The following is a 21,725-nucleotide window of genomic DNA, read 5'->3' on the forward strand; positions in this document are numbered from 1 at the left end:
TGGTGTCTGACTCAGATATTCTAACATGAAAGGATTAATACTGTATCTATAAGGACATTTTTTTTTTTTTTTACAAACAACCAAAAACAACAAAAGGTCAAAGATTACTTAGCATGAAGTAGATGTTACAAAAATCAAAGGTAGTGATGTCTTTTTTAAAATTTATTTTTAAAAGTTTATTTAAGTCATCTCTACAGCCAACGTGGGGCTCAAACACAGCCCCAAGATCAGGAGTTGCACGCTTATCTGAAAGAGCCAACCAGGGGCTGCCCATGATGTCTTCTTTTTCTTCTTTTTTTTTTTAAATCTGGAAACTTCGCTTTATTGAAAATGACTCTCTCAGAAGACTACAGAGAGCTTATTCCTATTTTAAATAGAGATCTGCTTTTTAAAAAAACCACCACCTCCTCATGTCTCCTCAGGGTTATAAAATACATCCTCTTTGAAACCTCAGAAAATATTAAGATGATTAAAAAAAAAAAACCTGTAATCTTATCACTTAGATTTAACGTCTATTAATATTTTGGTGTTTTTTCCGTTCATATTGCTGTATGTGCTTCAATAATGTACTTCTGTCAATATTCAAGTTAAGTAACAACTCCAAAGAGGAAGATATCTATGTAGCTTCTTACTCCAAATCTGATATATAACATTTCCAAATTTGTATCAGTAAAAATTCTGTGATTATCCAAAACTCATTTATATTTATTCTGGCTTTGTGAAGAGTCTTGAATTTATATTTGAAAATAATATTCAAGCTCATCTGTGTATCAACCAAGTCCCTTTATGATGTGGTTCCTGCTTATCTCCCGGACGTCAACTGCTACCACACCCGCCTGAAGCTCACACTCCAGCACAACTAACTTGCTGCTGTTTTCCAAACACACCACATTCTCAGGGACCTACATTTTGGCACATGGTGCACTCTTTGTATGCAATATTCACCAACCAACCAAACCCGTGATCATCTTTTAATGGGGACGCCAGACTTCCAAGGAGGCCTTCCCTGATACCACACATCTGGGTAATTACATGTGGACATCTGCTTGGTGTTGGGGCCTTGTTTCCACTGCTGTCTTACACGTGAGCCCTGTGGACCTTATGTGATTCATCTCTGCTCCCCCACTATATCCCCTCTGCCTACGCAGAGCAGGTACTTGGGAATTCTTGAGGAAACAAATTGAAATGAGGCATATCAAGTGTTTTGAGAATTCTTACCACTGCTTTAGACAAGATAATTAGGAACAGGAAAGCCCGGTTTCTCTATCATGCCCTATGCTAGAATTCTGATATTAACTAAAAAATTAGCAACAAACATAGTTTCTTTCTATCTAAAAAACATAACCCATAAGCCTGGGATAAATTCTAATACCAAGGCTAAACAGCAAAATAATTTTTTTAATCTATATGATCCTGATTGATATAAAACCAATCAGATCTTCCTTTTTTTTTTTTTTTTTAAGATTTTATTTATCCATTTGACAGAGAGAGACAGAGAGACACAGCAAAAGAGGGAACACAAGAAGAGGGAGTGGGAGAGGAAGAAACAGGCTCCCGCAGAGCAGGGAGCCCAATGCAAGGCTTGATCCCAGGAACCTGGGACCATGAACCAAGTGGAAGGCAGACACTTAAAAACTGAGCCACCCAGGTGCCCCTGGATCTTTCTTTCTTTCTTTTTTTAATCACTCTCAACTTCCTTACAATGCTTGTTCAGTAACGTCCTTCTTGAAAATTCCTTCTTTGGCTTCTGAAAGATGATTTTCATGGCTCCAAGGCCAATAAGAATGGGTTCTGGTGCTGGGAAAAAAAATTAGGGGTTCCCAACAAGGGTCAAAATTTTTTATGTGAGATTTGTGTTAAATATGTGACATAATAAAGGGCCCAGGTTCCCTTCTGCACTGGGCCCTGCGCCACTCTTTAAAGTATTGGGCTTCTTGGGTCGTAGTTTATTTTAGTTCTATTTTTCCTTTCACAGTTTTTTTTTTTTTTTTTTTTTAAGATTTTATTTTTTTGACAGAGATCACAAGTAGATGGAGAGGCAGAGAGAGAGAGAGAGAGAGAGAAAAGCAGGCTCCCTGCTGAGCAGAGAGCCCCATGCGGGACTCGATCCCAGGACCCTGAGACCATGACCTGAGCCGAAGGCAGCGGCTTAACCCACTGAGCCACCCAGGCACCCTCCTTTCACAGTTTTAACGGTCACTGAAGATCCTACATGATTACTTCCATCCAAGTTTTCTTCCAAAACTTCAGATCTTAAAATCTAATTGCCTACTAGGCAGCTTATGTGTCTTAGTGTCAGAGCTGGTTTAGTCAAGACTGACCTCATCACCCTCCCATTCCGGCAAGATCTGTTCTCTGCCTTCTCACTCTCTCTGAATGGCACCAACACTCACCTTGCCGGCAAAGCGACTGTCCTGGATGCCTCTTCCTTACTTAGTACACCTCCTCTCCTTCCCAGGAAACCCCATGTAGGACTTCCTTAGGCTTTCTGAAACCCATCCCGACCCTCTTCATTTCCTTGGCAATTGCCTAGACACATTCCAACATTATTTTTTAATTATTCTAACAGATTCCCGATTGACTCCCCCCCCCCCACTCTGGTCTATTTTTCCATTCTGTTGCCATTGTGAATTTCCCAAAATGCAAATCCCACTATTTCCACTCCAGTTACAAATTTTTTTAAAAGCTTCTACTGCTTCAAGATAAAACCATCTTGTTATGATGCTTGCAAGGTCCTTATGATCTCGCCCCTTCCTGTGCTTTCGGCTTCACCGCCCATCCTACTCTACACCTCCGTTCTCTACAGTCTGCGCCGAAATTTCCAGAACACCATGCTTTCTCACACGTACAAGGCTTTATTCATACATGCTGCTCTTTCTTGCATTAACCTTCCCTCCCCAAACTCCCCTATACGCCTGTCAAGGCTTACTTCGTGTTTCAACACGCAGATCAGGTTAGAGGTACATGCTGTATCTTCCTACAGTACTTCGGACTTCCAACCAAAGAACTTCTCACAATGTTTACTCACCCATTTCCCCAAGAGTATGTAGGCTGCCCCTAATGACAGGGCTTTTCCCCACTACCACCCCATTTCCACAGCACTGTCGTTTCCTACTATTGCATGGGTGAATAAATGAACCAACGAACATTTCTAATAGAGCACCTTACCTCAGAGATATCAAAATGAAAATCTAAGGTTTTCCCAGGCAACTCCTTAGAGACATTATTAAAAATCTTGGTGAAGGAAATTTCAGGAGAACCTAGATCTCCTCCATAGGTCTTGGGTATATCATTGGGTACAACAAGACTTGCAGAGCGAGACACCACCAGTTTTAATATGTTAAGGGCTTCCTTCCAGTAAGGACTCTGGTTTAAAAAAATAATAGGCATATAAAAGTTACAAATACATATTTAACTATGAACAAAAATTAAGTGGACACTGTAAGCAATGAAAATACTGTTTTTACAAAAACTTTTTATAAATCATTCATTTTCACTTTAAGGTCCTTTAACAGAGGATCTGAGTTACAACAGGTAAGGAAATTATTTTCTATTGTCGGATTCATGAGACATCATATACATAATGCTACCAACTCAGAATACCTTGCACTTGTAAATATTAATTTAGAAAGTCTATGTAGTAATCTCACCATAGTGGTAAACAAAGGGGTTGTATATATATGAACTTTCTAGATGCATGAAGTTATGGCTTTAAGACTCCAAACTTAAAATATTTAAAGTCTTGGAGACACTTTTAATGCATATTTTCTTTTTCAGGCATAAAAATATTTTAAAAAAACTAAAAAAATTTAGATTTTTCTTGACGGCCCAAGCCCAAATCTGAATGGTAGGATCGATATGATTTCTAATTTTGATTGGTCGTTACAGCTAAAGTGATGTTCTCAGGGGTTACTGAGTTGTATAGGGTGAGTTTTCCCCTACATTTGTGGCTGTGTCGTCTTTTGATTGGCCACTGGGGAGATAAAAAGGCCCAGTTATTGGAGTTATTAAGGTCTTTGAGTTATTTTTCTGCTTTTAGTTTTGTGTATTTCTACCAACATAATTTAACAAACTATAGAAATGATCCCTGAAAGTATAGTCTTTCTACCAACATAATTTAAAAATGATTTACATGACCATAACAGATACTTGTAGAGAAGAAGAAGAAACAATTTCTTTTTCTTTTTCTCTCTTTTTTTTTTTCTCCCCAGCAAGAGTGTACATGTGCAAGTGGGGGTGGGGACCCCTCTCCCCCACACCCAGAGAGAGAGAGAGAGAGAGAGAGACTCTTGAGCAGGCTCCACACCCAGCACAGAGTCCCACACGGGCTCGCTCTCAGATTTGGACGCTTTACCAACTGAGCCACTCAGGCGCCCAAAGAAGAATCAATTTCTAATAAAGAATTTATAGTATTTTTTTTTTTTTTGCCATCTACTGAAAAGCATACACATTAAAAAACTGCTTTTTTTTTTTCTGACTTATGGTCACAAAATTACACCTCAACCTGTGCTCTACATACGGTGTCACAGTTGACCATTCTGAGGTGAAAATGTCACTAAAACAATAATCAACAGCAAGTGAAATGTCTTTGGCAGAACTGAGTCATCCAATTTCTCTAATAACATCTTAGTATGAGAACGCCTAAAGCACAAAATATTTAATAATTATAAAAACGTCCACATAGATATTGTGACATTTTAAGCACGTAAGTCACTGTAAAAACAAACAAACAAGTAGTTTATATTTAACAAAGTTATGACATTTTTTTCTGACAGAAATAACTAGAAGCTCTGGACACTGTAAAAAGTTAAAACTTCGTCAGGGGTGTTTCTATAAATTATACTGGCAGTTATGCTTCAAATATAAAAAGATTATCAGGAGGAGTTCCATTCTGTGAAATATTTTATGTTTGAATAAAGCAGAAGTCACTAACTGTGATGGCCCATCAGCTAAATATGACTTGGGTTCACATAAAATTTAAGAAATTTGGGTCAACATTTCGAAATTAGGAGATTTTAGAGAAAAACCCACATTTCCAGCTTCTCTACAAAAGTTATGTGTTCTCGCCACACTGGATCTGTCCTCCAACATGGCAGCCATTAAGGAAAGCTAAGTTGTGCTGTTCCTTTTGGATGGGTAATATGCCATTCACTTAGTCAGAAATCTATGCCCTCTTATGATCTCTCGCTTGCCCAGTGGACAAGTGAACCTGTGGTTCTGAACATAAAAAAAATGCATCTACACTTTATAAATTAGTAGTTCAATGTGGTATGTGTCTCTGTGGGAGACCCAGCAAATATCTGATGAGTTAACTTCTCGACACCTTAAGAAGAAAAGAGAAATGTTCTTTAGAAAAAAACATGTAATTGTTATTCAGTTGTTATTTGGTGAAACATTATTCACTGAGAAAGAAGATAGAGAAGATAAACAGGGTCACAAAGAAATCTTATGCTTTTTGAATATTTGCATTCACTGACCGTCAGGGGAATATAAAAAGAATTTGGATTACCTAATAGAATAATGGAAACCAACACAGTTTTATTACTTTCAGATATGGGCTACAACAAAACTCATTGCTAGCCAAGTTATTTCCATTTTTAAGTTTTACTTTAGTGAATGCAATATAACTGGAGTAGAAACAAAATATTAATTTTTTTAGACTCTTAAGAGAGTTTTTCTCTTTAATAAGGTGTATCCACAATACTTATCTGCTCAGCAAGGCCCTTCTTAACAGGTAATTCAAAGGTGAAATTCAGCACAGACCAGATTGACTTGTCATCATTTACATGAAACCAAGTTTTATTTCCCACATTCTATATATCTGGGCTCCCTGTATCAGACACACAAAGCAAGTCTAAAACATAGACTCTATGAAGAGCTCTTCTGTTTCTGAAAGTAGCATTTGTTAACTATGTAGAACCTCGTGAGTAGCAGGAAAGCCCAAAAGAGTCACACGTGTCCTGTCCAGAGGTGACGAGAGCTGCCACCTGTGTACATTCTTTCCAGTCATTACTGAAATGTACTTCCACAGATACAATGACTCAGCAAAATTAGGAGTCATGCCAACCCTACCATTCAGATTTTGCTTATTGTCACTTACATTAAGAACATCTTTTCCATGTTGTAAATATTCCTGGGAACATGACTTCCGGACTAACCTACTTCTCTACTCTGGGACCTTTAAAGAGTTTTTTTATGATTATAAACGGTTTTGCAATGAATGATTCTATACATAAATGTTGTGTTCACTCACCTGTACGTATTTGCCAATAATCTTTATGATTTCCAGATTAAACTGCTTGACTGGGGCAGCAGAGAGGTCAATGTGACTCAAAAGACTATAGATGATCTGTAGTAACGACTGCTGCATGCTGGACAGTCCTTTTTCTAACAGCTAAAATAGTATTAAAAAGGATACTTTCATTAGGTTAAGGAAATTCAATATTTATATTTATGATGTTGAAAACATAATAGATTTAATCCATGATTTTATGGTTAGATGAGAAATCCACAAACTAATATATAATAAAGGTAAAAGATAATGTCTGTTACTGTTACTTGTCCTTGGTTGAGAAAGGATCAATAATTCCTTTTCATTTTAACCTTAGTTTTTTTTTCATTTCCTTAACTAATTTAAGTTGACCACCATTTATTCTAGGTTAAGAAAAAAATCATTATACCACCATCACCAAAGAATACCTACCCCCAAACCATTCATACCAGGCACCTATCAGCTATGTGATCTTGGACAAGTTTCTTAACCTCTGATTAACCATGATTTTTTTTAATTATTAATTTTTAAATTAACATATAATATATTATTATCCCCAGGGGTACAGGTATGTGAATCACCAGGTTTACACAATTCACAGCACTCACCATAGCACATACCTTCCTCAATGTCCATAAGACTTTTAAAAAAATAATAATCATGTGATTCCTGGGTGGCTCAGTTGGTTAAGTGTCTGCCTTCGGCTCATGTCATGAATTCAGGGTCCTGGGATCGAGCCCCATGTTGGGCTCCCTGCTCTGCTGGGGAGTCAGCTTCTCCCTCTACCTCTGCCCTTCACCACTCACCCCTGCTCATGCTCTCTCTCAAATAAATAAAATCTTAAAAAAGAAGAAAAAGCAGTCATACTATCTAAACTTCATATTGTTTACGTAACTGGTTTCAGTACTGTTGTCAGTAATAATTTCCAAATTAATAATGATAATAAAACAAGGATAACTTACATTACTGAGGGTAACATCTGGGGCAAAGCATTCTCTCTACAGAGTGAAAACCAGTTACAAATGTGGTACACACAGGCTGTCCTGTCCCAGTTCCAGACTCCATGACCCCAGGATGGGAGAACTAGGGCTACCTTAGTGGTGAGCTTGATGGCGACACCAATGTGAAGCTGATCTAAGGAGCTTGACTTCAAAGCCAATGAAGGAACAGGCTGTAGAAGTTAGCCTTGGTTTTATGTTGGCTCTTGTCCTAAAGGCGTAGGTATAAGATAAACCTAGCTAGAGACTTGCATTTATTCAGGTTAAGAAGCTGCTACACAGATAGTTCCCATTGTCAGCTCTCTGTTTTGTTGTTTAAGAATTTTTCTTTTTAAAAAGTACTCTCTACACCCCCCAATGCGGGGCTTGAACTCACAACCCCGAGATCAGGAGTTGCATGCTCCCCTGACTGAGCCAGCCTGATGCCCCTGCCCCATCGTAATCTCTCCTAAATCTAAGGTTGATGGTAGCAAACCTATCAAAAGCAACACCTTAAAATTGCACACCAGTCCTAAGGCATGCTATTAAAGTCAACATCCGTGACACAGCTAGGCTTAACAGTGTTATGAGCAAATATTTAAAATGTTTACTGAGTTAGGAATAATTTCTTTTAAACTGATACAGTGTTTTACATTTAATTTTTAGAGGTCAAGTTTTTTTGTTTTGTTTTGTTTTTTTAAAGATTTTATTTGTTTATTTGACAGAGATCACAAGTAGGCAGAGAGGCAGGCAGAGAGAGGGGTGGGGGAAGCAGGCTCCCTGCTGAGCAGAGAGCCTGATTTGGGACTTGATCCCAGGACCCTGAGATCATGACCTGAGCTGAAGGCAGAGGCTTAACCCACTGAGCCACCCGGGCACCCTAGAGATCAAGTTTTAAAAAGGAAGGTATCACTTTATTATAAGCGGACAAGCATTTTTAGTAACTAGGACTCTTTGAGATTCTTTGTGGATATCTAACAATAATTTACTTTTTTAGGTATGAAGTTAGTTCCTCAACAAATAAATATTTACTTTCTATGTTGTTGTAGGGCTAGTGTTTTTATAATTCCATCTTTAGCCACCCAAATCATATTTTAAAACAGGAAGCAAAAGTATCATTAAAATAAGAACTTAGCCAGGAGAAAAAGCCTTTGCATGCTGTATTATTCTAGAATGGGATTTCAAAGTCAAGAACTAATTTTTTTAGAAGCAAAAATTATAACCATTCTCTAGGATCAAGACCACTGAAAACCCATTTTTAATTTGAAATAAAGGTGAAATGTACATTTTTTTGAGTTTTATGTCACCTAAGGACAGTGAGTGAGAAAATACACACTGAAAATGAAAAAAAAAAACAAACCCTTATACTTGACAGTACACTTTATACTTTCTTTCTACTTGAAAAGGAACTACCAGTATTTTCCTTTTAAAAAGGTTGTTATCTATATTCACTTTCAAAGACAATTTCAAGATTCGTTAGTATCAGTACTGCTTCTAGAACTAAGTCTACTTGAAAATTTTCCCACAGAAGAGTTAAAAAGGACTTTTTTTTTCCTTTTGGTAAATTTACCTCTGCAAGGTAAGTCACAAGATTGAATGTAGTATCTGAGAAGGAGTCATGCAGATATCTACATACGACATTGATCCAGTTGGAACAGTCCCTAGAATAGGTGTGCGCACTGTACAAGCTCATCATGTGAGCGAGGTTGACAAGCGCTGGGCATTTTTCTTCTGCACACACCTAAAAAAACAAAGGAAAAAATTTCACTCACTTAAAAGAAAGCCAATTCAAAGTTCAAACTTTATTTTATACTAAACGTGTTTATTCAATAATTTAGAGGTAGATGTTGAAGCTTTAGTACATTTTATTTTAATACAGTAGAAAAGAGAGAAAAATAGCAAGAGGCATTCTTGAGAGAGTAACTTAATGGGTAACATGGAAAGATGATTATGATGTCGAGAACTCCCATGGGGGTTAAATAGTAGGACTTCTGTTTTTGTCAGTCTGATGCTTTGTATAGCTGCCTCTGGCAAAACCCATACATGGTTTTGGAAATGGTACATATCATTAGCAGCTGTCTTGTAAAGAGTTTTGTTTTGTAAAATCCCTACGTGGTTGGTTCAGCGCACATTAACGCAACAGGCAGGCTCCACGGGGTTCAGAGACGTTGAGCCAGAGCAGAAACGCTTTTGTCTCAAGCTCCCCTGCTTCTCTGAGTAGGACAGTCAACTGCAGAGGCGCTTACATGCGTGACCTATTCAAAGGACTTCCTTGGGGCTCTGATAAAACCCTGAGTTCTGCCTCTCCAGGCCATCCTGCAGGACCCCGTGCATGAGAACCTGCAGGACGGACCCCAGATTCGCTCTTCTGGAAACCTCCACAAACTCTTAAGGTCTTGGCCAGTAAGTTAAGGCCATTTCAAAATGTGCGGACTTCCTAGAGTTTGTCTGATCCAGTATTACAGAACCTCAATCAAGTACCCTTGACCCCTGAACAACGGCGGGGCAGAGGGGGTGCGGGTCCACTTATATGCAGATTCTTTTTGATAAATACAGGATAGGACCGTACAGGTATTTTCTCTTATGAATTTTGTAGTAACATTTGCTGTGCTCTAGTTTACTTTATTGTAAGAATATAGTATATGATACAGGTAGTATACAAAATATGTGTTAAATGACCTGTTTACATTATCAGTAGGGTTTACAGTCAACAGGACATTAGCAATTACTTTTGGGGAGAGTAAAAAGTCTTTTGCAATTTTCAGCAGTGCAGGGGGTTGGTGCCCCAACCACTGTGTTGTTCAAGGTCAACTGCAGAATATTACCTTTTAAAATATATGTACTTTTCAACTTTCAGATGAACGTAACTATTACTCAGACTCATCATGTGGATGTTATCACTGGATAGGCCTGAAACAGGAAGGCATGAGAGACTGTGGACTCCTAGCAGTATCTTAGAAGTTATTTTATAAGATTGTTAAAAGAAGCTAGTTTCATGCATTACCCTTTTACCCATAAGACAGACGGGGTAGGCAGAAAAAAAAATTTGTATTTCAAAATCCAATAATCATACTATTTTTAAAAATCACATAATTTTAAAATTTTACAACTTATTATCTTTTTAAGAATCATCTTACTATTTTAAAGTAAGTTCTTTAAAATATTAAAGCATTCTTTTCTGAAAAATAAGTCATTCTTAAAGAACTCTTCTGTCCTTAAAAAATATTTTTTTTAAAGCATGATTTTTTAAAAAACCTGTTGTTGAAGAGGAAGAAATTGTTAGGAATAGATGCTGTGTAATTGTAAAGACAACGGCTTAGATTTAATTTTGGAATTTTTGAATGACTGGGTTAAAGTATGACCCCAAAAGAGTATGTCTTATAAGCAAACATTTTTAGCATACTATTTTTACTATAATGAATAGCTTAAAAGGACAATATTTGTCCTAAGTGTTGCCTCACTTTGAAGTTCTGTGCTCTCCACGGGCACAAACAGAACCAGGGATATTTGCATAATGAGGAAGCACATAATGGCAGAAAATGATTTTCAACAGTTTTAAGTGAGAGGATAATTAAGGAATCAATTTAATTCATATCCTGCAGGCTGCTGAAAGCAGACAGAGGGACTCTTTGTGTCCCACTCAACAGGAAGAAAACAGACTTAAAAACAATTTATGACTCATAGAAAGCTGTGTTTGGTTTCTTAAAAACAGAAAGGTATCTGGGAGTTTCCCGTGCTTCCACAGCCTTTGGGCCAGCCCAGACTGGGCTCCTGGCTTGGGCCAGCATTCGGAAGGAGGGTCTCCAACAGCATCCCCTGCCATTCTAAATGCTCCTACTTCCCTCATTAAAGGACTGGTGCTTTTTATGTTTTGAAATCCCAAATCTTTCTTACCTCTCACCAAAAAAAAAAAAAAAAAAAAAAAAAGAACTTGTTTACGACATTCTTTTAATGACAGGTCATTAGAATATTAAAGTGAACAATATTTTAATTATTTTGTATCACTTTCAGACCTCATTAATGCAAATACATGTTGTTGGGCTTTATTAGGCAATCATTTTCAAAATTAAGATAGGTTTCCACTAACTACAGTAATGGCTCTTCTATTTATTTATTTATTTATCAAAAGGATTTTATTTATTTATTTATTTAACAGAGATCACAAGTAGGCAGAGAGGCAGGCAGAGAGCGGGGGGCGGGGGAAGCAGGCTCCCTGCTGAGCAGAGAGCCAGGTGTGGGGCTAGATCCCAGGACCCTGGGATCATGACCTGAGCCAAAGACAGAGGCTTGAACCCACTGAGCCACCCAGGCACCCCAATGGCTCTTCTTTTTAAATGCATGCTTTTCAAACAGTTATGTTAAAGATCTCTCCATATCTAATTTATTAATTTAGCAATTTAATCAGAGAGGGATTCAACAGCATACTCTATTAAATATTACCTTGTCATTTATTAACGAGTATCTCTCAAATTAACAAAAAGGATTCTGTGTGTGTGGCTGTTAACGGGATTCATGGGGCCAGGGCAGCTCAGAAATGACTTTGCACTTGCCCGTGCTAGGATCCGGGCCCTGGAGAGGCGGGTGCTCTCTTTGGCTTTCTGCATGCTTGCCTTTCCATCTACTGTTGTGCTACTTGTTAAATGACCTGTAGCTATTTAAAGATTTGCTTATATAAAAAAGCTCGTTCAGAGAATTTCACTTGCTTATTCCCTTTTGTTGCAAATTTCTCTGATTCTTCTCCCCCCGCTTTAGCTAGGTTATCTTCTTTCTGCTTTTATTCACTCATCTCCCCCACCTCAGCTGATTTCCTATTGTACATACAAGCTTGTAAGTTTAGAGAATGCCTTCTCATGACTGTTTATATTTTCAGTCTGTAAAGCCCTTCTTCCAAGACTCAATAATTGACAGAAAAAAAAAAAGGAAGAAGAAAGAAAATTAAGAATTAAGTTTAAGCAGACGGCAAGGTTCTTTATTCTTGAAATTATTAAAAAGTTCATAAAAGTCCTACTCTTCTTTAAAATTATGATTAAGAGCTCTAACACTTTCAAACAAATGGTAACGGATGATTTAAAAATCGGTACGTTCCTGTTTCAGAAACCTTCGAAGGAAAGAAAATAAGGAACAGAATGAAGCCAACAAAGAGAGGTGAAGAGAATGTTAAAAGGAAAAGGGCAAAAGTAAGGGGCGAGAGAACTTTTGGAGTCACAGAGTGTATTATTCCCTCTTCTTCTCAGGGCCTTTGCACATGCAGTTTCTCCTGCCTGGAAACCTAACCTCACCCTGCTCCTTGTTTCTCATCCAGGGAGGGATCTTATTTTGATTTATCCTATTCAGCCTTCATTGTCTAGGCAGACTTTTGCTCTCTGTGCCCCTGGAGACCTGTCCTTTCATTGCACACTTATCAGACTCTAGGGGACTGTCTACTTACTTGCTTGCACCCCTACTCTAAGACCCACAGGGGCAAGTATTCTGTCTCCTTTGATTATCACTGCATTTCTGGCACCCAACCCAGTGCTCAGCAAGTTATCTGGTAAAACAAATGAATGAACTGGAGACTGACAGAGAGGTAGAAGATAAAGTAGGGAAATGGAGCGGATAAAGACTCGACTCAGAGGAGCAATACGCTAAACAAATAATTTTATTCACTGTGATTTGAAGAGTGGTAGCTTACATCATTACTGTAAAAGCCTTGAGATGCATGAAAAGAATAAAAATTTAGACATGAAATTCACAGAGGAAGTGACAGTAGAAAGACTTAAGAGATTCCCCCCTTTAAGATAAACTCCAGAAAAATTTCCCTTTAGCATTATCTGTCAGCATAACATTTGCTTACCTTTGCTATTCGACTAGCTGTTTCTTTGCAAAACTGAGTTGGGCTGTCAAAATGCTGGATTAAGTGAGGCAATAAGCAAAGGATGTTAAGAGGAAAGCCTATCAAAAAAAAAAAAAAGCAAACAATAACCAATTTTATTGCACATGACTTTAAAAACCAAAGGTATTTTCTTCATGGTTCATGGAAACCATTTTCTTTTTATTTCTTGAAACACCTGACCTTCTACAATCTTTTTTTTTTTTTTTTTTTTGCTTTTACCAAGGAACTGAAGCTATCTCGTGTACTCAAACAAACAAGCAAACAAATCAACCCGTGACTCTGTGTGGAAAAGCGGAAATTAGTAGACTTCAAAACACATTAGTCTACACTTCACTCCATTCAAAAGCAGAGAGCTGGTGCAATTCTATTAACATCACCTGACAGCTGGGAAGGATCCACCAGCGTGAGTTTGGAGACAGCGATGAGTTTACTGAGGAGGTTCACGGTCATCTCTTGTGTAGAGACTGAGGTAAAACCCTTAAGGAAGAGCTGCTGAAGGCCTGGAAAGTTATTCCATTTCAATTTGCTTTGTACATTTTCGATCTTCTCTCGACTCTCCGATTTATCCAAAGGCAAGTGGATAAGCAGTTTGTTCAGAAGCCTGAGTGCTAGGAGGTACTCGTACTCATAATCAGATTCTAGTAATGATGCTGCTATCCAAAATATGGTGGCCATCAAGTTGGTAGGCTCAGTAGTGGACTGCACGTCATACATTCCCTTCTCTCTCAGAGAGGAGAGGCTTCTAGTCCTTGCTAAACTATTGCTATGGTTTATCCGTCCATCCATTATATCCAGTGTGTTACTCCGCCGCCGGTCACCTCTTCGGTCACCGATGAAACTTAGTCTCAGAGAGTTACTTCTTGCATTGCTGTTGTATCCCAAGTAACTGCTACTATTAATGGGGCTTGTGCTTAGATTGAGCTGTCCAGTGCTTTTCCTGTTAGCTGCATACTTGTTTCCCAGTATAGGGTCATGGTATGAGGTTCTGGACCAAAAAATAAAAAGAAAGAAAAGATAAATGCCATGTACCATCACTTGTTGTGCTAGCTCAATTTTACTCTTGAAAACACTGAAAAAGCACTGTTAATCAGGAAAAATTATGTTAGAGTATATCTGACTTGACTTATTCAAATTTCGGTTCTTTCCTCCATATGAAAGCGAAATGTACAACAGTATCTTTCCTGCCGTGGCTAACTGTGTCCCGTGAGCTGGATGACGTTTGATTTGAAGTAAAAATTCTGCCACAATAATCACTGGCAACTTTCCGCTCTAGGATTTAGTCCAAAGCAGACCTCCTTTGTCTTATCCCCAGACCTGATGGTTCCCATGTCCTCATTTCTGTCTATGCGCACTCTTTCCCCCCAAAAATCAAGCTCAAAAATTTAGTTTTGATCTCTCCTTTTCCCTCACATCCAATTATCATTGATTTCATAAAAATAATGAGAGAATGCTGCTTATAGGTGCCAGCAGCATGCAAAGCGCTAGGAATACTGAAGTCTGTTGGGAGACGGGGAGATGTAAACATTTATAGCTTGTTAATTACTGTTATCAAACTCTGAAGAAAACCCCATGGGAACCCCCAAAATGGAATAATTCACACCACCCTCAGGGAGTTCGAAATGCTTGGCTAGGTGGTGAGAGGGTCTTGAAGGATAAGCCAATTTGGATTTGTGAGGAAGAGAAAGTGGGAGAGGAACATTCTGCGGCTGCTGTGAGCCGGGAGGGGGCTGGCCCGCTGTGTGCGACGCAGTGGGACGCTGGGTGTGGCAGGAACAGAGCTGGGCGGTGATGCTGATGTCCCGTCGTGCAGCAGAAAGATCTCTGACCAGGGCCTCAGAAGAACACCCTGCCACTTACAGCTCTGTAAGACTTTGCACACGGCCTCCCTGTCCGAGGCTCTCATTCCCACTGGTAATATATCTGAGTTGTTTGGTATTATTCTCACTACCAATATAATAATAATATAATGTCACAGTTATGCATATATTTAGCTACTGGAGTTCTAACTACAAATCTACAGTTCGTCTGGCTTAAACTCTTACTGAGAAAGGGCAGAAAGAAGATCATAATGCTTCATGGTTTCAGCCAAAGTATCAATTGCAGATTCCAACGTAAGAAGCAGCTCAATCACAAATCCCTAGGGGGCAAAAAAAAAGGGCAGATTTTCATTTAATTATGCTCTGGAAGAAAAAAAGTCCTAACGGACTTCCCGATGAGATTTAAAATTAGAATGAACTCAACACTAATATTACAAAATGATTAAACTCTTGAGCAACATGATCTTGCTAACTGATGAAAACTCATCAAACTAATGGTTATAATGGCACAATTCACCCAAAATTGCTCAGGCCAAAAATCGGAGTCACTTTTGTTTCTTTGTCTCACATCTAAATTGAACCTATCAGCAAGTCATGAAAATATTACTTATAAAATATATCCGAAATCCGAACCTCTCTCTACACCTCCACAGCTTCCCTTAATCTAAACTGCCCCCCTTTCAGTGTGGACTTTTACAATAAGCATCTTAGCTGAGTCCTACTGCCCTCCTAAGGACTCTCTACCAGGTCTCTGAAGTTTTCTAAATAGCAAATTATATCCATCACTTTCCTCTCAAAGCCTAGAAGCATTGTTTGTCATCAACTCAAACTAAAAGCCCACCTCACACCAGGGTCTACTAGACCTCACACAGTCTGGACCTGCCCATGTCAACTCCTGACTACCTAGACTACCCCATCCAATATGCTAGCCATACTGGTTTGCTTCATGTTCTTCAAAGAAAGGCCTACTGCTTCTGCCTCAGGGCCTTTGCACTTGTTAGTCCTATTTCTCAGGCCTCACTTTTTACATATGTGTTTAAAACTCACCTTCTCAGATGATCATATATACAAACAACTCCCTCTTCCCTGCCACTCTTTAACCTGTTACTCCACCTTATTGTTTTCAAAGCATTAATTACTAAATAAAATTGTGTTACATATTCTTGGTGGATTAGAGGCTTATTTTCCCAGTAGAATGTGAGCTCTAGAATGCCAGGAACTTTCCCTTGTTCACTACTGTATCCCCAGTATCTAGAACAGTGTAAATAAAATCTCTACTCTATATAGGCGTAAGTTCTCAATTGCATTATTTCACTTAATTTATCTTAAAAACTCAGCACTCTCCATTTAAATTTAATTTCCCATCTCTTTTACCTTGTGGTCATCCCAAAATAATATCCAAATGTGCGTGTGTGCGTGTGTAAATGTAAAGCTTTCTCTAACAGGCACTAGATATTTGATTCAGTTAGTATGTTACTAAATATCATTTACAAAACTCTGTTTCATAATTCTTTGCCTGCTTGTGAGCATCTGACACAAATTCTCCATAACCGTCAGACCTGCTATGCTCTGTACTCGGCAACTGAGACCTTGACAGTGAGTAGCTCAATGGCGTGGAAAGAATTTAAAGCAATACCTGTGCATCTTCCCCTGGGTCCCCTACAGTTTCTACGAGTCTGGAGAGAACATCAGAAAGTGTAGTTGCAGAAAGAGGCTGCTTTAGGGCCCTGAAAATCTGGAAGGATCTCCCGGCATAGTGTCGAGAAGAACAAGAAAGTGCTGTTTGCAGAGCAACTTCACTAAGGTGATGTTCCAAATGCATTCCTTCTGCGGAGACAAAGGGTACCAGTGAGTGCTTCCCGCTGCTTGGAAGGCAGGGTTATCACCAGACGTGAACCATTCTAAACCCAGCGCCCAGCACACCGCCTGGCAAACCGGGCAGGCACTCAGACTTTAGAAGTCAGTGCCTTGTCTTTGTACTACACTCATGTGCATTTTAGAGGACTCTCCGCTCCCATCTCCAGGGCAGTGTTCTTGGAGAACAGGGTTTCTCAACCTCAGCGCTGCTGCCGTTTTGACCGCACAAGCCTTGGTTGTGAAGGTGGACCTGTGCGGCATACTTGTGTGGCAGTGGTTTAGCCTCTGCCCAGCTGGACATCAAGAGTGACCTGTGGTCCCTCACCCCCCCCCCCCCATTGTGACAAAAATGGCTCCGGACATTGCCAGATGTCCGAGGGTCAACAATCACTCCTAGTTGAGAACCAGTGCTTTAAACAGATACATTTTTACTCTGATTTTCAAATGTCAAGTTTAGATCATAGAAGACTGTTACAGATTAAAACAGAATTTGAGTTTGTCACCTCCGCCTATGCTCCCGTCATGTAACTGTTTCCTAATATGTCACCGCACTGTAACTTTGTCATTACATATGAAAAGAACCACCCCAGAATGTCACAAGTGACTTTCTTATTTTTTAAGGAGTGATTAAGTTTTTCTCGAACCAAAACAAATCTGTTATCACAAATGAGTTAAAAAAAAAAAAATGAGTTCAAAGAGATGTCTAGGGGTGCCTGGGTGGCTCAGTCGGTTAAGCATCTGCCTTCTGCTCCGGTCATGATCCCAGGGTCCTGGGATCTAGTCTTGGGCACCAGCCCCACCCCTGCCTCTGCCTTCCCTCTGCCCATGCTCCCTCTCTCTCTCTCTCTCTCAAATAAATGAAATCTTAAGAAAAAAAAAAGAAGAAGAAGAAAGAAAAACCTATCTAAAACTTTTTAATGCAGACATGTCCACTGTCAACTCTTTGCTAAGCAGTATCAGAAATTTTCACATCACATTAAAATATCTCATTGAAAGTCAGCATCATCTGAAATATTTAATAGAAGATACCTGAACTTGACTGCTTAAAAACAGAAACCACATGTTTCAAAAACGTAGTTAACTGCTCAGCACTCTTTATGCTAGGATTCTTGGCAGAAACATCCTCATGGTTCCAAAGGGGCCCTCTTTTTCTGAAAACAGAAAACAGACATAATTCCCTTGGTTTTAAACTGGCATTAACAGTTTCACTCCTCATCACCTAAAATGTGCCTTTGCCACGAGAAAGGACACCAGCGGAATAAATCAAATAGCATGCATACAGTCCACTATTATTTATGTACTTGAATGTGTAATGGCTCTCTCAAGTAGAGGAAGATCCGGGTTACAAGAAATTTCAGCCTCTGTCATTATAGTTAAATTCTCCCGGAGAAGGTAGGAAAAGATGACGAATTCTGCCAAGGGAGAAGAGTACTGGTTACTGTTTCTGTGTTACAGGTCACAACATAATTTGGAGAGGCTACAGTGTATTTAGATTGTAATGCAAAGAAAATAATTTACTAGCTAAAAATATAGGGAATGTTTACGATGGAACGATTTCCTGTTGATTCTTTAAAATATCTGCATTCTCAAGGCTGTGCCTTGATTAGTAAGGGTTAAACTCCTCATTACCTCAGGCCCAGAGGGCCCTGAAAACCTTAGGAGGTCACTAGCCACTAGTTTCCAAAACCTTTAATTTATCCTGTTCATTGCCTTGAGACGGATTGTTCGCAACATATTTAATTGTGCTCCCCACCCCCGTCCCATCCAGCTCAAGGATTTTCAATAATTTCTGTTTTCTGGAAAGATGAGAGATCTGTAGCCTGTGGCCTAGGCCTCATGGCCCTCCAGTCTGAATTCTCCCGTGCCTTCAGAGTTTTCTCGTCTAGAAACATCTCCCTCAGCATTACAGTCAGACTGGCTTACTCACCATTTCCAAACACATTTTATTTCTCATGCTCCTGGTGATTTTTCTCTTGCTGTGGAACACCAACCCCCTTGTCCCCATCTCGATGTCTTCCCTACTTATGGTGTCTTGTAAAGAGTAGGCTGTAAGTAAAAATCTGATGACTGCCAATGTAGCTAATGGAAGTGGAATATGTATTCTGATAATATGGCCTCCTCTTTGGCCACTTGGTACCCAGACTCGATTAAGGTCCTCCTCAGGGGGAACTATGTGAACACAAAAGACGTCTTTGGAGGCATCAACTTTTCCAAGTGTCACACAGTATAGACCTGTGTATTCCAAATCAGTGGCCCGCCAGCAGTGAAAAACAGGGCTCCCCATAGCTGACAAATTTCAAGAACAACTTAACACAGACCATTTGCCGGAATGGCGAGAGCTGTGACGTTACCTTGAGGTAATGAATTCCATGAGGGTTTTGACTTTTCCATCCTGCTCTACTGAGATGTCAACCTCATTGAGGATAGTGGTGTGCAGATGGGAAATGGCAGCGCTGTTATTTCCTAGGCTGATACTAGAAGAGGTAGAACTTGAGCTAAGCCCTGAGTCAGTCATGGGGGAGGGCTGGTAATCAGGTATAAAGTCACTAACGCCCGCTGCAAGAGAAAAGATGGCGTGAATACCAGACAGGAAAGGATCTCACACACTATCTACAGTTAAATCCTCCTTCCTCACAGGTTATACGGGACCCACGTGGGAAATCTTGGCACCTGTTGGTGCGAATCAACACTTCTCCCGTGCGAACCTCATCAGCACCAAATTCTAGCGCATGAGTCTGGGAGCCAACATTGTTTTCCACAGCCTCCTATTAAAACTTAACTATCTGGACTGGGGTGCCTGGGTGGCTCTGTGGGTTAAAGCCTCTGCCTTTGAATCAGATCATGATCCCGGGGTCCTGGGATCGATCCCCTCATCGGACTGTCTGCTTGGCGGGAGCTTGCTTCTTCCTCTCTCTCTGCCTGCCTCTCTGCATACTTGTGATCTCTCTCTCTCTCTCTCTCTCTCTGTGTCAAATAAATAAATAAAATCTTAAAAAAACAAAACCAAAACTTAACTATCTGGATTTACTGTGAAGTCCTCTACTGCCATCTGTTGGGGGAAGCTGAAAGTGGCACTTTCCTAATGTTCTAGCACATTGTCTCAACATGCATTGAGCCCAGCGTTTCCACAACGTGAACTGATTTTTCTTAGGGAAAGGACTTGACACTTCCCGCTTCATTTTACTTGAAGAAAGATAATTTTCAAAACTTTGTAATATTTTTATTATGTCAATTATTAAATTCTTTTAGAGGCCATTACTAATGCCGATTTTCACAAGATGGCAAAAGGAGTCTTAAAAACAAAAACCAAAAATGAACTATGGAATTTTCAATTACGTGTAAGCTTTATTCTACTGATCTTCTAATCACATTTTAAAAGGTGAAATAATTCCTAATTGTTTCCTTACTAACTACACAGTTTTAAGTAAATAATAGGGTTTTAACAAAGTACTTTAACCCTGTATCTGACGTTATAGGACTAGTGAAAAAAGGTAGTTTTTATTTCACTTTTAAAAAACACTTTCTAGGGGCGCCTGGGTGGCTCAGTGGGTTAAGCCGCTGCCTTCGGCTCAGGTCATGATCTCAGGGTCCTGGGATCGAGTCCCGCATCGGGCTCTCCGCTCAGCGGGGAGCCTGCTTCCTCCTCTCTCTCTGCCTACTTGTGATCTCTCTCTGTCAAATAAATAAATAAAAAAATAAAAAAATAAAAAACACTTTCTAGATCATCTATTATTAACTTGATGATACAGACAAATGTAGTAAGTTAGGGCTATCAGGAGAGAAGAAAATATAAATTGCAAAGTAAAGAAATTCATACCAACAATGAAATAACTTTTATATGAAAGTCAGTAATTTGGACCTCATTATTCAAAATGTATAACTTGGAACTTACTTGACTTAAAAATGCATAACATTTTAAATACAGTAAATATAGGGGCACCTGGGTGGCTCAGTCAGTTAAGTGTCCTTGACTCTTGGCTTCAGCTCAACTCATGATCTCAGGGTCATGAGATCGAGCCCCGCACTGGGCTCCGTGCTCACCAGGGAGTCTGCTTGAGATTCTCTTTCCCTTTCCCTCTGCCCCCACTCACATGTGCTCTCTCACTCTCAAATAAATAAATCTTTTAAAAAATACATACATACATACAGTAAATATAATCAAGTTAATAAAAAACATTATATGCCTTCCTCTGTCCATTTTTCAGATCTTGAGAGTTCGAGGAATCTAATACAGGTTCAATGTCTTCTCTATAACTGTGCTCAATCAGTTAAGCTCTTTCACTGATCTTCAACTTGCATGTTGAGAACTTAAAATTTGTACGACAAAGACCTTTAAAAGGCAAAACATTCAAACACTCCATGCTTATTTCTTTTACAAGTGAATAAATAATGTAAATGGTTCTTGAACTAATAAAACTACACTTAAAAAAATGGACTTCAATTTTGATTTCATTGACTTTCTCCATCGCAGACTTCAAATTAATGAAGCACGCTTCCACTGTCAGTCGAACTGGGCATTCGGAGCAAATACCTGTGAAAGTGTAATCGGAGTGTGCAATCTGTTTGACTGTAAGCACCCTGGGCTCATTAAATTCCTTGTTCCTGAGAAGGACAGAAGCAACAGTGCGGATGTTACTGTTGGATCCCATTACTATTAGTAAGTGCAGAAGCAGGCGTTTACAATGCTCATACACCTCAGGGTGGCAGTGGTCAAACCCTAGAAAGGACAGGAGAAAATAATCATCAATAAAGAGAAATAATGACTACTCTTGCTTCCAAACATATTTTAAAGAAAAGCGGACATTACAGAACATGTTTTGCAGAAGATGATGTAGAAGATACAAAAATAGTTATTGGTCTGGAATTTTTATTATTGTCTTAGAGGAGCAGAGAGAATCAAGACAAGTTTTCAATGCGTTTCTGACTAAAAT

General features: G+C 39.2%; 1 protein-coding gene and 1 long non-coding RNA gene across 11 annotated transcripts in view; one reads left to right on the top strand and one right to left on the bottom strand.

Moving 5' to 3' along the window:
• Positions 1-21,725, bottom strand: part of FRYL (FRY like transcription coactivator) — a 261,657-nt gene that overhangs the window by 32,603 nt on the left and 207,329 nt on the right. For 7 of the 10 annotated variants that reach the window (XM_032334261.1, XM_032334264.1, XM_032334263.1 and 4 more), the window contains 10 exons: positions 21,326-21,511; positions 19,146-19,350; positions 17,824-17,945; positions 16,574-16,764; positions 15,163-15,257; positions 13,498-14,111; positions 13,082-13,179; positions 8,819-8,989; positions 6,254-6,394; positions 3,169-3,366 (listed from right to left, as the gene is read on the bottom strand). In XM_032334261.1, the coding sequence (XP_032190152.1) occupies positions 3,169-3,366; positions 6,254-6,394; positions 8,819-8,989; positions 13,082-13,179; positions 13,498-14,111; positions 15,163-15,257; positions 16,574-16,764; positions 17,824-17,945; positions 19,146-19,350; positions 21,326-21,511 (2,021 nt within the window). The remainder of the gene's footprint in view (positions 1-3,168; positions 3,367-6,253; positions 6,395-8,818; positions 8,990-13,081; positions 13,180-13,497; positions 14,112-15,162; positions 15,258-16,573; positions 16,765-17,823; positions 17,946-19,145; positions 19,351-21,325; positions 21,512-21,725) is intronic. The other 3 variants (XM_032334260.1, XM_032334259.1, XM_032334255.1) reach the window with 1 other exon arrangement.
• Positions 848-20,100, top strand: LOC116585068. Its single transcript, XR_004283452.1, has 2 exons — positions 848-1,024; positions 20,046-20,100. It is a non-coding gene; the product is annotated as an uncharacterized LOC116585068 (long non-coding RNA).

Source organism: Mustela erminea, chromosome 2, assembly GCF_009829155.1.
Source record: "Mustela erminea isolate mMusErm1 chromosome 2, mMusErm1.Pri, whole genome shotgun sequence".
NCBI classification, from domain to species: Eukaryota; Metazoa; Chordata; class Mammalia; order Carnivora; family Mustelidae; genus Mustela; species Mustela erminea.